At 40.7% G+C, this 15,858-nt stretch overlaps 1 protein-coding gene across 1 annotated transcript in view; it reads left to right on the top strand.

Moving 5' to 3' along the window:
* The window catches only part of LOC124140715 (RNA helicase aquarius-like), a 75,196-nt gene continuing 59,338 nt past the window's right edge, over positions 1-15,858 (top strand). Inside the window, exons 1-13 of the mRNA XM_048400161.1 lie at positions 1-121; positions 930-1,049; positions 2,442-2,501; positions 3,028-3,068; positions 3,937-3,972; positions 4,627-4,672; positions 5,234-5,308; positions 7,662-7,796; positions 8,392-8,460; positions 10,290-10,467; positions 12,873-13,051; positions 13,448-13,561; positions 15,274-15,377. Coding sequence (XP_048256118.1) covers positions 978-1,049; positions 2,442-2,501; positions 3,028-3,068; positions 3,937-3,972; positions 4,627-4,672; positions 5,234-5,308; positions 7,662-7,796; positions 8,392-8,460; positions 10,290-10,467; positions 12,873-13,051; positions 13,448-13,561; positions 15,274-15,377 — 1,109 coding nt within the window. The 5' untranslated portion in view covers positions 1-121; positions 930-977. The remainder of the gene's footprint in view (positions 122-929; positions 1,050-2,441; positions 2,502-3,027; positions 3,069-3,936; positions 3,973-4,626; positions 4,673-5,233; positions 5,309-7,661; positions 7,797-8,391; positions 8,461-10,289; positions 10,468-12,872; positions 13,052-13,447; positions 13,562-15,273; positions 15,378-15,858) is intronic.

Below are 15,858 nucleotides of genomic sequence, written 5' to 3'. Positions count from 1 at the left end.
TGTTGACTTCCGGAAATCAACTTCCGGCACATGTGAAGTACGTTTATGAAGCAAAACCGGTTAACTATGACTATTCTCAAGCTTTGTTCAACATAATTCATCAGCATACGCGAAATCAATCGTATGTATAATTTGTGAAACTGTTTCGCCGTCCACGATCTTTTCTGCAAATGTATTGTTGAATTTTACATTTCGTCAGGCATGTTCGCAGATATATTTTGAATTTTAAGTTTATCCAAATTTACAGTGTGTCGTGTGTAGAACTGGTCGTATAGCAGTTGGTCCACATTTTGTACCATTTTGTACCAACAGTCTTAAATCCTGTGGCCTGCTGTTAACAGTCTTTTCGAGATCATGCTATAAATATCTCTGAATAAATAACTTAGACATACATGTATATAGCTCTTGTTGACTTTACATCATGGTGCCTTTGATGACAAGAATATTGTCTGAGATAACATGACCATAGCAATGTACCAAACATGCATGCATAATCACTGATGAACATGGCTGGGGTATTTACCATGTTGACTAACATGAATGCTGATAATGTTACATAACAATGTGCTGGTTATTCCGACATATCAGAACAAGGATGACCAATGTACATGCTACTGGTTAATTATGAGAGATCCAAAGCAGATTTCAAGTCAACATTCCAAAATGACAGGTGTATGACAAGGTTTGAGGCTAACAGCAATGGAAGTAACAATATCCTTGTCGTATGTCATCATTGAGTGTCATTGTACTTTGACAACGTGGATAGTTGCTCACAATATCAATCATTGGATTGTCTGGTCTGGAATCGATTACTTTCATGCTGCTAAACACAATGCTAAAAGCAGCATATTACAACCTGAACCACTGTTATCAAAATATGTGAATGATGATATATTTTTATGTTTGTCATAAACATGATACATTTTCAGGTTTATCTCCTTCAATTTTGATCAAGCAGACTGACACAAACTAACATCATGAGTGCTCCCAGTGGGAAGAAAAGTCTGTCCCTGACAGTGGAACAGATACAGGGTGACACTATAATGCAGGTTAGTAGTCTTGGTAGAAGACACATTCGTCACCACTTGCCACTTTCAGTAACCTGCAAGAGGACTCGTCCCCCCATCGATGAATGTTATGTGCGAATATATGACAAACCAATCAGAATGCGTGTATGATTTCAAGTTATTCGTCAAAGAATCCCTCAGAAATAATTTTTGGTTTTACATATGTCTTGCATCTAAAAACAAACCCAAGACACAGTTAAATGTGTTCAATCACACTGTATACTTCCGCACGTCCCTATGTGCTTTAAATTTCATCTGAAATATCTATAATATTGTGGGAAATATGTGTGAACCATTACGCAACGAGTTGACAATTGTTTAAGGTATAAGACGGAACCCAGCCTAAAAAATGGCCATGGGACTGAGGGGGGCATGAGTCGCTATTCGGCTTGTCCCGGAATAACACGAGTTGGTCACCAATGAGTAGACCAGGCAATTTGGGGAAAACATCTATGTTTAGTTCTTTTTTTCTTAAATTCAGAGGTATTTTACCAATCAGCGTTGTATTCCATAATCTAAAACTAAGCTTAGAAGCCACTTCCTCTTTATCATGGTTATTGGCCACATTATCAGTGAAGTACAAGTCTTCATTAGGACTCATAACATCAGTTATAACCATATTAACGTGAATTTGAAAGGTTTTTAATTCAACATGTTCAAATTTGGGAATTTTTCCTGACATGTACTGGAGATGTGGGGCCAGATATAGCCTCTGCACAGACCTAGATAATACGTACCATTTACATTGTATGTAAGTAATTTTCTCACTAGTCTTTACAGTGTTACCTCATGATCATCTTCCCAAGGCAAGAGAGTTAACTGACTTAAAAAAGTCCAGTTTCCACCCTTGCCGAACTAAGCTGGAATTACTGGGCTCAATCGTAGCGCCACCAGTGGCTATTACCAGTTATGTCCCTTCTAAGCCACTCCTATGGACCAATCAGATTCCACCTCTCGTATCACTTGCGTTTGCTTCACACCAAATGGTCACGCCCGGTCAGGACGATCTAATCGATAATCAAGATCTATATTGTGATAAAATGGGTCTTACATCGCGAAAATGCATCAAATCCTGTGAGAACCTTGATTAAAAACATGAAAAGATTTGTAAAATATCTGCTGTCAACGAGTTGGTGGTGCACATGCTTTGCAAATCCTGCAATCGACCGAAATCTGCACGACAGTTTACAAACCGGATTTCGATTTCGGTGCATGGTTTTGATTGGACTGTGCATAGACTCGTTAGCCCAGCCAAAATGTAACTCCATAATACCAGCCTAGTTCGGCAAGGGTGGAAACTGGACTTTTGTAGTCAGTTAACTCTTTTGCCTTGGGAAGATGCCTCATAATACGATCTTGACTTCGTTTTTTCAGGTTGCCAGTCAGTACTGGATTGAACAGGCTTTGAAGGAAGGATCAACATTTAAACCCCAGGTAGGCCATATATGGTAACTGCTGTGAGGTGAGGTGAAATTGGGTTTAACGTCGCGTCCAAGATTATTGCACTTATATAGCGACGTGGTAACTGCTGTGAAAGGATATCCCTTCAACTGTTAACATTTTTATCTAACATTGTTTTTTATGTGCAGAATATTGTCTTTTATGTAGCTGCCAGGTTCATCATAGGTTTGAATCCAATTTTGTTTATGATCCATTATGGTGGGTTTCACCAAGGTTGTAAATATGTATGACATGCAATGCATTTGGCAATGCTCCTTCATGTATGCTGACATGTATTGCAACTGAAATACTAACATGACATTTCATTTATAAATATATGTTAAAGCCCCTAACTCAATTAAGATTTTCACATAGCTTGTTAAAACTGTAAAATCCCACTTCATGCTATCGGAAGAGCTCCATCATAAAGTATATGAGAAAGGTAGGAAATGAAAACTATCACAATGTAAGTAATTATTATGATTATGGATGTTATTTTCATCTGTTTTCCTGTTTCCAGATTGTTGAAGATCTGTACAAAAATGAAGTTGTTGCCTCCAAGTAAGTAACATATGTGTTGTATTTAATTTATCATCTCAGCGCATATGCTGAGAAGCCATTAGCTTATTATATGTCGGATGTCAGTGTTTGATTGAAATAACACAACCACTGTCACTCTAAACTTTGAGTATATTTCTCACCAGAATATAAATGTCAGTTATATGTAACATACAATATTGATTACTTTAATGATTCATTCAATCAGCATGAAATTGTCAATTGTGTGTGTCCTCGGAGAACTATATTTCATCCAGTGACAGTATATAGGACACGGGGATATAGAACAGACCCGTGAAGATCCGGGGTATAATCCGTCTTCAGCAACCCATGCTTTATGCTTGTCTTAAGAGTCAACTAACGGGATCAGGTGGTCAGGCTTGCTGTCTTGGTTGATACATTTCATCGTTTCCCAATTGTGTGGATTGATGCTCATGATGTCAATCACTAGACTGTCTGGTCCAGACTTATTACAGATTATTTACAGACTGCCGTCATATAGCTGGAATATTGCTGAGTGTGGCGTTAAACAACAAACAAACAAACAAACAAACAAACAAACAAACAAAGCAGGACACAACAGTTTTCATGCAGTAAAGATCACATGTGGAATGATTGATTAAAGGTAGCAATCAAGTGCTAGTGAGTGAGTGAGTTTGGTTTTACGCCGCTTTTAGCAATATTCCAGCAATATCACGGCGGGGGACACCAGAAATGGGCTTCACACATTGTACCCATGTCGGAAATCGAACCCGGGTCTTCGGCGTGACGAGCGAACGCTTTAACCACTAGGCTACCCGACCGCCCCCAAGTGCTAGTAATACTCGATGACAAATCAATATTATTGATACCATTGTAAATTATTTTGCAGGTTTTCCACAAGACGGATAATGATGTTAGAATTCAGGTGAGTCATCATTATATCATTGCTATTAATTTATATCATCAAGAAAGACGGGGCACTGGTGGCCCAGTCATCTGAGGCACTGCAATTCGCTGTGCAGAGTTGCATCCCTTGGGCACACAGGAACCTATAGTTGTGGGCTCGACCCCCGCTTCTCCCTGATGATATTATAATGTATTGCTTGTGGGCTTCACCAAAGTGGTAAGCATCTGAAACCTGCGTCACCTCCGATGTTCCTCCCACACACACCGTGATATAACAGGAATACTGATCAAAGCAGCATTAAATCCAGTTCACTCAAGAGAGACATTGATCCTTCATTGTTTCTATATTCATACTTTTCTCCATAACCTGTGAATACTGGTACATATGGCCCCTTTAAGATGTCGTCTCTTTGATTAACCAACAAATGAAGTGATGGCGTTGTTGAAGCAACAGAGATGCAATGAGCACTGAGTTTACATCAAGCAGTGGACTTGACATGGTAAGCATCACATACTATAGTCTTTTGGAATCTGCTCTACACGATGCTTCAGTATCAGACAATGTTATAGTTCTCACAGAGTTCATGCCACTGGGCTGATTTAACTTCCGTGAGTTAAACACAACCTCATTTCATTACTTGACTAAACAGATTTGTTAATTCTATATTTTCAGTCGTTACTTGGAGAATTACCTTTGGCCGAATTATGATCCAAAAAAGGTGAGAATTTATCACATTCCTATGCCTGATGGGTGACATTTAGTATATTCATATTTATTTCGAATCAAATGACAGATTACCGGCCAGGGCGCTCTCAAAATTAAAAATAGGGGGCTCTTATTGGAATATTATTTTGGTGAAAAACAACAGAGTTGAAAGATTGTACATTTCGTGGTTTATGCTGACAGTCTGAAATGTTTATATGCGACAGATATATTTTTCCAGAATTTAATTTCCCATAATTAAGGATGCATATAAATTTATAATACACATATTATACACAAATAAATAAGTATTGTGTACATTAAACAATTGGAAGGGGTGCTCATTGGGATTGTTCACTTGCCAAAATATTAGCAAATATCGCCGTGGGCGCTTATTAGAGCGGGGCACTTATTACGTCGAACACGGTAACTATAGTCATATGGCACAGCTATTTATCATCAAAGTAAAACAATGAATTGCATACATCATGTTCATGTAGTTATCATTTAATGTATATTTCTAAAGGCAAATGATGTCATTTCCTGTGTTACATGATTTTTCTCCCTGCAATTGCAGACAAGCACTGCCCACATGATGTCAATAGCAATCATCGTGAATGAGAAGATACGAGAGAGAGTGCCGGCATGGGAGGTAAGTGCTGTCACTCTATTTAGTAGTAAACAGTCACAACTACGAAATGAAAGTAGTTTAAAGCTAAATTTAAACATGGCTTGGGGCGGTCGGGTAGCCTAATGGTTCAATTCCCCACAATGTGTGAAGCCCATTTCTGGTGTCCACCGCCATGATATTGCTAGAATATTGCTAAAAGAGGCGTAAAACACTACTCACTCACCCATTATTTTACGTTCGCTTTATATTATTTGGCATTAGTGTGTTTGGGGTGGTTGATGTTGTGGGGAAAAGAGTTAAAATGCTAAGTTTGCTTAACATTCAGGAGGTATACTATACTACACTTTTGATAGGGATATACACAAAACTGATTCCCATAATAGGTCAAGTGCATATTATTAAAAAGAATGACATGTCTGATTGTCCCTATCAAACGTTGAGTAGGATGTGTTTACAGTAACATGAACATGTATTATTCTCTTTTATGTTACAATGGTTGGAGACTATTTTTCGGAAACATATTTGACTGACTATACTAAATATTACCTTTTTAAACTTATCCTATCTCACACTATACATTTCTTCTTTCTTTCTATCCTGTGGAAACTTACTTGAACAAAGTTTCCAGCTTCTGAAAACAAGTCACCAGAACACATCCCAGCATTACCATGGGGACCACCCATTCAAATGGGTCACGCTTGTAATCCCGTGCATAGCGACCTTGATCATTTGTAGATGACGCAATCGGCTGCACACTCTCTGCTTTCCTGTGGAAGATTCCAGCACACATGGATCCTCTAAGATTACTTGTGCCCCTGAAGGTTCCGACGTCCTCTACTACGTGACGATGTTCTCCTTCAGCCTACTCCACCCATTGCCCCAAAGCCCTGCATCTCTACAGAGGTCCCTTTTAGACAAAGGGTATTCAAGGAGAGAAGCCAAGATTATCACGGAGGCTCACCATTTCTCTACTAAGACCCTCTAACACCTACCACTGCTTTTCCACAACAGATTGCCAGCTACCTCCATCATTTTCCATCTACCCGGAAGCTTAAAGGATCCAGTTGGCTACCGATCTTTCTGTGATTAACTCTGTCATTGCTACTACAACCGGATCAAAGCTATCTACGGTTGATGAGCTACTGTCCATCATTTGGTCCTACTTCGACTTCGGCTGAATATGAACTGCTTGTTGACAAGGATCTGTGATCAATCATCTTCAAGATGGTCTTTCTCCTTGCCCTTGCAACTGCTGCGCAAGTTAGTGAAATCTGTGCTCTGGATGTTAACGGGGTCCAGTTTGAGAGGTTACAAAATAGGAAGATATTTCTGGGCCTGTGCTGAGAGTTTATCTCGTAGAATCAGCTTTCGGAACAACCAGATCGGCTGTTCACCATCTTGAGCCCTGATGACCTTGAAGAAATCTCTTTATGTCTGATTCGAGTGCTCTGAATCTACCTTGAGGCTGCGAGACCACTTCAGCGCTCCCAGAAGAGACTCTTCATCCGACGTCCTACGGCAGCCACAAAGAACGATTATAAGTCATACATGTATGCTGTAAAGATTGTTCTTTACAGCTACGTGGTCGTTCATATAACGATGTCATACGTGAAAACATGTAACGCATGTTATACCAAATTTCATGCTGTTCATCCAACTAATGTATCGGGATCATATTGCCTGTTATGATGTGTTTTCCTGCTCACAAATTCTTGTCTTTACGATGCCAGGCAGTGTTATAAATTATGTATTTATCTCACTGTTTAGCACCAGCTTCCACGTATGTCTCACGGTTGTAGTCTAGGAATGGCTAGGGTATCTGACTCCACCATCCAGCCATAGAATAAATGCATAGTGTGAGATAGGATAAGTTTAAAAATGTGAAAATGTTACATTAAATTGTATATTTATATACTTATCTTATCAAACATGCTATATGCCCTCCCGACATCACAGCTCCTCTATTGGGCGGTCGGGTAGCGTAGTGGTTAAAGCGTTCGCTCGTCACGCCGAAGACCCGGGTTCGATTCCCGACATGGGTACAATGTGTGAAGCTCATTTCTGGTGTCCCCCGCCGTGATATTGCTGGAATATTGCTAAAAGCGGCGTAAAATCTCACTCACTCACTCACTCACAGCTCTTGTTGCTTGTTAGCTCTGAGAAAGTGAATGATGTGGCAGGAGTAACCACATGATCAGGAGGTGTAGGCTCCCATGCACAGGATTACAGTGCAGGGCCCATTTGTTTGGGTGGTGATCATGGAGATGCTGGGATATTTTCGCGTGATTTGTTTTTAGAAACTGGAAAGTTTACAATATTTGTAAACAGTAACATTTTTTTACATTATTTTTTTCACTTTTTTACTCGTTGCCAGGTGTTCAAGAAGAAGCCAGATCACTTCCCTGAGTACTTCCAGCAGGTGCTTGAGGCATCACTACAGGAGCGAGACATCACACTGAAGGAGAAGTCACTTCTCCTTGTCTTCCTCATCCACTGCTTCAACAGTCTGGTAGGTACACTTCAACTGCAGCATGGTATCTCGTCTCAGTGAGCTAGCACTATAAAACCAGCTTTGATTGGACAAGCTGCATGCACACACACACAAACACTTTGCTATATAAATGCAATAATCTTGAATGTGACATTAAACCCCATTGCACCTAAACTTCATTACTTCCTAACATTGTGCAGAGTTACATCCCTTAGGTATGCCAGGAACCTATGATCCTGAGTTTGATTCCCGGTTCACCCTTATTTCTGGGTTTGTCGGCACGGTACCCGTGCTCATGACCACCTGTATGAATAAAGGGTCTGCCAGAGAGAGCACCTGCACACATGTATCAGTGGTGATACCAACCTCGCTCACTCCTTCACTGAACATGTTCAGTAGGGGCCAAGAGTTTGCATTGTACTGTAAGACACTTCTTAGTTGAAGTTGTCAGATAAATATGCAATGAAATATCTGTTAACTGTTAAATTTATGACATGGTTAGGACAGATATGGACTGTGCATTCTTAATAGTAAGTCACTGTTTTAGAAATAAATGTGAAAACTTGCTTTACCTTGCTGTAAATACCTGCTCTGACCGATACCATGGTTACAGGAGGTTGACCTGATCCGTGAGCAGATCCAGAGACTGGTGTCCCTCCCCATATGGATCAACCTACTGCCGGTAAGCTTTGACACCGTTACACTATCACATAACAGTGATAATAGTGATAATTCTAATATTGATGTATGATCTATATCTCCAGGCTAAGCAACCATCCTCTATATCTCCAGGCTAAGCAACCATCCTCTATATCTCCAGGCTAAGCAACCATCCTCTATATCTCCAGGCTAAGCAACCATCCTCTATATCTCCAGGCTAAGCAACCATCCTCCATATCTCCAGGCTAAGCAACCATCCTCTATATCTCCAGGCTAAGCAACCATCCTCTATATCTCCAGGCTAAGCAACCATCCTCCATATCTCCAGGCTAAGCAACCATCCTCTATATCTCCAGGCTAAGCAACCATCCTCTATATCTCCAGGCTAAGCAATCATCCTCCATATCTCCAGGCTAAGCAACCATCCTCTATATCTCCAGGCTGAGCAACCATCCTCTATATCTCCAGGCTAAGCAACCATCCTCCATATCTCCAGGCTAAGCAACCATCCTCTATATCTCCAGGCTAAGCAACCATCCTCTATATCTCCAGGCTAAGCAACCATCCTCTATATCTCCAGGCTAAGCAACCATCCTCTATATCTCCAGGCTAAGCAACCATCCTCTATATCTCCAGGCTAAGCAACCATCCTCTATATCTCCAGGCTAAGCAACCATCCTCTATATCTACAGGCTAAGCAACCATCCTCTATATCTCCAGGCTAAGCAACCATCCTCTATATCTCCAGGCTAAGCAACCATCCTCTATATCTCCAGGCTAAGCAACCATCCTCTATATCTACAGGCTAAGCAACCATCCTCCATATCTCCAGGCTAAGCAACCATCCTCTATATCTCCAGGCTAAGCAACCATCCTCTATATCTCCAGGCTAAGCAACCATCCTCTATATCTCCAGGCTAAGCAACCATCCTCCATATCTCCAGGCTAAGCAACCATCCTCCATATCTCCAGGCTAAACAACCATCCTCTATATCTCCAGGCTAAGCAACCATCTTCTATATCTCCAGGCTAAGCAACCATCTTCCATATCTCCAGGCTAAGCAACCATCCTCCATATCTCCAGGCTAAGCAACCATCCTCTATATCTCCAGGCTAAGCAACCATCCTCCATATCTCCAGGCTAAGCAACCATCCTCTATATCTCCAGGACTCACATTTCGGTAAACTTGCACAAACCACTGGATCCATTAACATGCCTCTTGTGATTCAAATTACCTGCCCTTGAATTTCTTTGACTTTTACCCACCAATCAAACATCAGGATAAGGAAATAGGTAAGGGAGGTAATTGCATTGCCTAGAAACCAAAGCCAACTCTAGTTGTAATGGACACAAAGAAATCCTTTCCATCTGAAAGATTTTTGATGATTTTCTTTGATGGCTTGTCATCGTACGCCAGTGGTATTGATCTTTGCATATAATATCAATCACAGCCAATCAGATCCAGGCTGGATTATAACAAAATGTTCTGAAAACATATCCCTTCCTTGATTTAAGCTGCATCAGCAGTATTGCATCGTTGTCTGGCTGCTATATGTACATGCAGGATGCCTTGTACCCTGAAGTGTTGTTTATCGAATATAGCGCTAAATTTAAACATGGCTTGGGGCGGTCGGGTAGCCTAGTGGTTAAAGCGTTCGCTTGTCATGCCGAAGACCCGGGTTCGATTCCCGACATGGGTACAATGTACAAAGCCCATTTCTGGTGTCCCCCGCCGTGATATTGCTGGAATATTGATAAAAGCAGTGCAAAACAAAACTCACTCATTCACTTAAACATAGCTTGAAACCTCAAGTCATTCACTTATGTCAAATGAAATTGGTTGTTTACAGGGCAGACTAGAAGAAATTTTCCAAGATCATCCTAAATACAAGAAGTTCTTCAACTCCATAAAAAAGAATGATCAGAAGCTGACTGACGATAAAAGAAAAAAGGTCCAGTTTGAGAGAGAATTCCTGTCAAAACTCATCAACACATACTTTACCATCCTGGACTCTATACAACCCTCAGGTATGTCACAATGACCAGTTGATTCAGTGTTCAGCCCTCAGGTATGTCACAATGACCAGTTGATTCAGTGTTAAGCCCTCACTGCTCAGGTATGTCATTGTGACCAGTTGATTCAGTGTTAAGCCCTCACTGCTCAGGTATGTCATTGTGACCAGTTGATTCAGTTTTAAGCTCTCAGGTATGTCACCTTGACCTGTATGATTCAGTATTAAGCTCTCAGGTATGTCACTGTGACCAGTTGATTCAGTATTAAGCTCTCAGGTATGTCATTGTGACCAGTTGATTCAGTATTAAGCTCTCAGGTATGTAACTGTGACCTGTATGATTCAGTATTAAGCTCGTAGGTATGTCACTGTGACCTGTCTGATTCAGTATTAAGCTCTCAGGTATGTAACTGTGACCTGTATGATTCAGTATTAAGCTCTCAGGTATGTCACTGTGACCTGTATGATTCAGTATTAAGCTCTCAGGTATGTCAGTGTAACATGGCTGATTCAGTGTTAAGCCATCAGGTATGTCACTGTGACCTGTCTGATTCAGTATTAAGCTCTCAGGTATGTAACTGTGACCTGTATGATTCAGTATTAAGCTCTCAGGTATGTCACTGTGACCAGTTGATTCAGTATTAAGCTCTCAGGTATGTCATTGTGACCAGTTGATTCAGTATTAAGCCCTGAGGTATGTCACTGTGACCTGTCTGATTCAGTATTAAGCCCTGAGGTATGTCACTGTGACCTGTATGATTCAGTATTAAGCTCTCAGGTATGTCATTGTGACCAGTTGATTCAGTATAAAGCCCTGAGGTATGTCACCGTGACCTGTCTGATTCAGTATTAAGCTGTCAGGTATGTCACTGTGACCTGTCTGATTCAGTATTAAGCTCTCAGGTATGTCACTGTGACCTGTCTGATTCAGTATTAAGCTCTCAGGTATGTCACTGTAACATGGCTGATTCAGTATTAAGCCCTCAGGTATGTCACTGTGACCTGTATGATTCAGTATTAAGCTCGTAGGTATGTCACTGTGACCTGTCTGATTCAGTATTAAGCTCTCAGGTATGTCACTGTAACATGTCTGATTCAGTATTAAGCTCTCAGGTATGTAACTGTGACCTGTATGATTCAGTATTAAGCTCGTAGGTATGTCACTGTGACCTGTCTGATTCAGTATTAAGCTCTCAGGTATGTCACTGTGACCTGTATGATTCAGTATTAAGCTCTCAGGTATGTCACTGTAACATGGCTGATTCAGTGTTAAGCCATCAGGTATGTCACTGTGACCTGTCTGATTCAGTATTAAGCTCTCAGGTATGTAACTGTGACCTGTATGATTCAGTATTAAGCTCGTAGGTATGTCACTGTAACCTGTATGATTCAGTATTAAGCTCTCAGGTATGTCACTGTAACATTGCTGATTCAGTGTTAAGCCATCAGGTATGTCACTGTGACCTGTCTGATTCAGTATTAAGCTCTCAGGTATGTAACTGTGACCTGTCTTATTCAGTATTAAGCTCTCAGGTATGTCACTGTGACCTGTATGATTCAGTATTAAGCTGTCAGCTATGTAACTGTGACCTGTATGATTCAGTATTAAGCTGTCAGCTATGTAACTGTGACCTGTATGATTCAGTATTAAGCTCTCAGGTATGTCACTGTAACATGGCTGATTCAGTGTTAAGCCATCAGGTATGTCACTGTGACCTGTCTGATTCAGTATTAAGCTCTCAGGGGTGTCACCGTGACCTGGCTGATTCAGTATTAAGCTCTCAAGTATGTCATTGTGACCTGTCTGATTCAGTATTAAGCTCTCAGGTATGTCACTGTGACCTGTCTGATTCAGTATTAAGCTGTCAGGTATGTCACTGTGACCTGTCTGATTCAGTATTAAGCTGTCAGGTATGTCACTGTGACCTGGCTGACTCAGTATTAAGCTGTCATGTATGTCACAGTGACCTGTCTGATTCAGTATTAAGCTGTCAGGTATGTCACTGTGACCTGGCTGATTCAGTATTAAGCTCGTAGGTATGTTACCGTGACCTGTCTGATTCAGTATTAAGCTGTCAGGTATGTCACTGTGACCTGTCTGATTCAGTATTAAGCTGTCATGTATGTCACCGTGACCTGTCTGATTCAGTATTAAGCTGTCAGGTATGTCACTGTGACCTGTCTGATTCAGTGTTATCTTGATTTTCAAATTAGCACGTTGAATGTTCAAGAAAGAAAGAAAAAACATGATATGGCTCTAATGGGCTTCCGAAATATTTTTTTCTGAAAATTCACATCTTTTCTCTGTCATTAAGCATGGTAAGATATATGTCCAAGACAAAACTGGCAGTGTTTTCATGTTTCAACAGTAGATTGCCTTCAAGTGTTTTGTCAATACCTCGCTCTCTGTCAACCCTCCAGGTCCAGTGGATGACACAAAAGTGAGGTACTGTGAGAGATTCATGGAGTTGATGATCGACATTGAGGCTCAGCTCCCAACTCGCCGTTTCTTCAATCTCCTCATGGACAGCGCTCACGTCATCGTCCGCAGCAAACTCTCCAAACTCCGGAAGAGAGATGAGGGAAAGCTATATGGACAGGTAACAGAACATCAGAAGTTTTGTCAGTTAATATTTCAATCTTGGTATTCGAGGAACAGTTAGCAATGTTCTCTACATGTTCTACCATGGGCGGTCGGGTAGACTAGTGGTTAAAGCATTCGCTCGTCACGCCGAAGACCCGGGTTCGGTTCCCAACAAGGGTACAATGTGTGAAGCCCATTTCTGGTGTCCCCCGCTGTGATATTGATGGAATATTGGTAAAAGCGGCGTAAAACCATACTCACTCACTCACTCACTCACTCACTCACTCACTCACTCACTCACCCGACCACTCACTCACCCACCCACCCGACCACTCACTCACCCACCCGACCACTCACTCACTCACTCACTCACTCACTCACTCACTCACTCACTCACTCACTCGTGTTCCAGCTCCTTGACATGCTGGCAGTGTATGGCGGGTTCGAGATCGATGAGCAGACCGGCGAGGCCCTGACAGTACATGACCGGATCGACCTTCATTACAACCGAGTCACCAAACTCCAGGTAACTAGTGCTCTTCTCATAATGACAACTCTTTATCGCTGAGGAGTCCTTTACTTGAGGGTCTCTGCTAATCTGTTTTAGACCCTTGAAGATGCAGGGTAGAATAGGTCTTCAGAAACCCATGCTTGATCGATGCTCTTGATATCAATCACTGGATTGTCTGCTCCAGACTCGATTAATTACAGTTCGCCATCATATAGCTGTAATATTGCTGAGTGCGACGTGAAACAGCAAACAAATAAAACAAAATTAAAATGTTTTCAAGACATAAATGTTCAACTGTTCAAATGAAAAGAATACTTGCTTACTGTACATTCGATCTCCAATTTGCTAAAATTTGTAAATTTTTCAAGGTCGAAACCACATGCTATCACATTAATTTTCCAATGAAATTTAGAGGTATTAAATCCACATTTAAAATCTTGTAATTGAAAACAAAGTATGCTTATCTGATGAAATTATAAAGAAAATATCGGACTGCATGCCGCTCAACGTGAAGTGCCAAAAGTCAACAATGGCCGTTTCTGGGAGTTGTGTGCCGAGAAGTTTGGCCGAAACTTTTTTAACTCGCGATATTTTCTTTTTGAGGTAAATAAATGACTGAAAGTTTTGATATTGAGCAAGCTGAGCATTTATGCATGTCAAACGTAATTTAAATGTTACGCAAAGCCTTCTTGGTAAATAGATATGGCGAGTTTTATTTTGAGGTGTCGTCATGCTATTCGCCTTTCGAATGGGTTCGACATCAGATGCACGGGAAGTGACACCTCTGTCGAAGGGGTTCGACGTTAGCGTGCAGAGCTTTAAAATCCTCGCAGCCCAAACACAGTCTAGTGTGGAAACAAACAGGATAGAAACATTGTCAACATTTGAAAGTATCAGTAATCAGTCAGTGCTAATAATATTTAACATGTTCAATTTCTAAAGTATATTCACCACATATGGGTTAAACATTTGTACACAAAGGATTATAATTGCTAAGTTTGTGTGCTATATTTTGAGCTAATTGATAAACAATTGTGTATACATGTATTTCCATCATCTCCTGACGTGATGTGGCGTTCTGTTCTATGTGATTTAGTGCTATGCTTGTTCAAACTAGTATGTGACCAAATAAACAGTTGTGTGCTATCAACTTGGGAAAGGGCCTTCTTACATAAACAAGTATACATACCATATCACGAGATGCACAGTAAAAAAATGCTCATGTAAAGGGAAGAAACTGAGTGCTATTTTTTTTTTTTTTTTTTTAAAATGAAAAAAAAATGAATCACGCAGCAGACTTTATAATGATGCAGGCAGTGCCTGAGAACCAAGACTATTTTTTTAGCCTTAAAGAACGTTTTAAGACACTCATTTTTCACAATAGCAGTGTGCAACACCTACCCTATCACATAAACCTGAGGCTAGGGAAAATTATTTGCCTTATACTACCAAATTTTATTACCATAAAAATTAATGAGCTGAATTATTATGTCAATTACGTGCATGCTCAGTATCTGAAAATGTGTAATTTGGGGACTTTAAGGATATGGTCTTGGAGGGGCCCTCAAGAGGGTTATCCAAATGCTGATGAAATAACTTCAGTTTTTTACCAGCAGTTGCGAACAGCTGAATCCTAACTCTCTACAGTTAGAGTTTGGAATGTTGAATAAGCAAGAAGATAATAGCTACTTTCTAAATTTCCTTCAATACTTGCTCCTGTGTTTCAGAAAGTAGTGTTCCAGCATTTCCCCGACCTGCAGAGTTTCGCCATCTCTAATGTGGCCAGTGTGGACACCAGACAGAACCTCTTCAAACACTTCCAGCCTCTCAGGTAGCACCGCTGGCTCGCCATGTTGTTGGGGCTGTCTGTTGCAGGGTTTCACATTTGTTTTGTATTGTTGTTTATTACCCATGTGGTGAAGATACAGGTAGTAAGATACTAAATCTGTACGTCACACGTGTGTCGTACAAGGTTACTTGTTTTATTCGTTTTGATTGGATAAGCGTGACCTCTGTCACACTGGGACTACTTTTTTCATTCATAAAGAATCGCGAGATGTCATTCATTTTGCAACTACATGTACAAGGCAGAACTGAAGCAATCTCATGAGAGCGAGAGATATTTACAAACACTTTATTAAACGAAACAAGATAGTCACACTCATGAAATTCGGTTTGCATTCTATATAAGTTATGCACAGAGCTCCTACAGACATTATATAATGGAGCAGCTATATCCATTTACAATGTACGACTACCGATCAATAGATCAAGGGTACCAATGAGCCTGACGCACCTGACCATTTTCACAA

This window comes from Haliotis rufescens, unplaced genomic scaffold (genome assembly GCF_023055435.1).
Source record: "Haliotis rufescens isolate VD_foot unplaced genomic scaffold, xgHalRufe1.0.p SCAF_2, whole genome shotgun sequence".
Lineage (NCBI taxonomy): Eukaryota > Metazoa > Mollusca > Gastropoda > Lepetellida > Haliotidae > Haliotis > Haliotis rufescens.
This window is presented reverse-complemented; position numbering and strand designations above follow the sequence as displayed.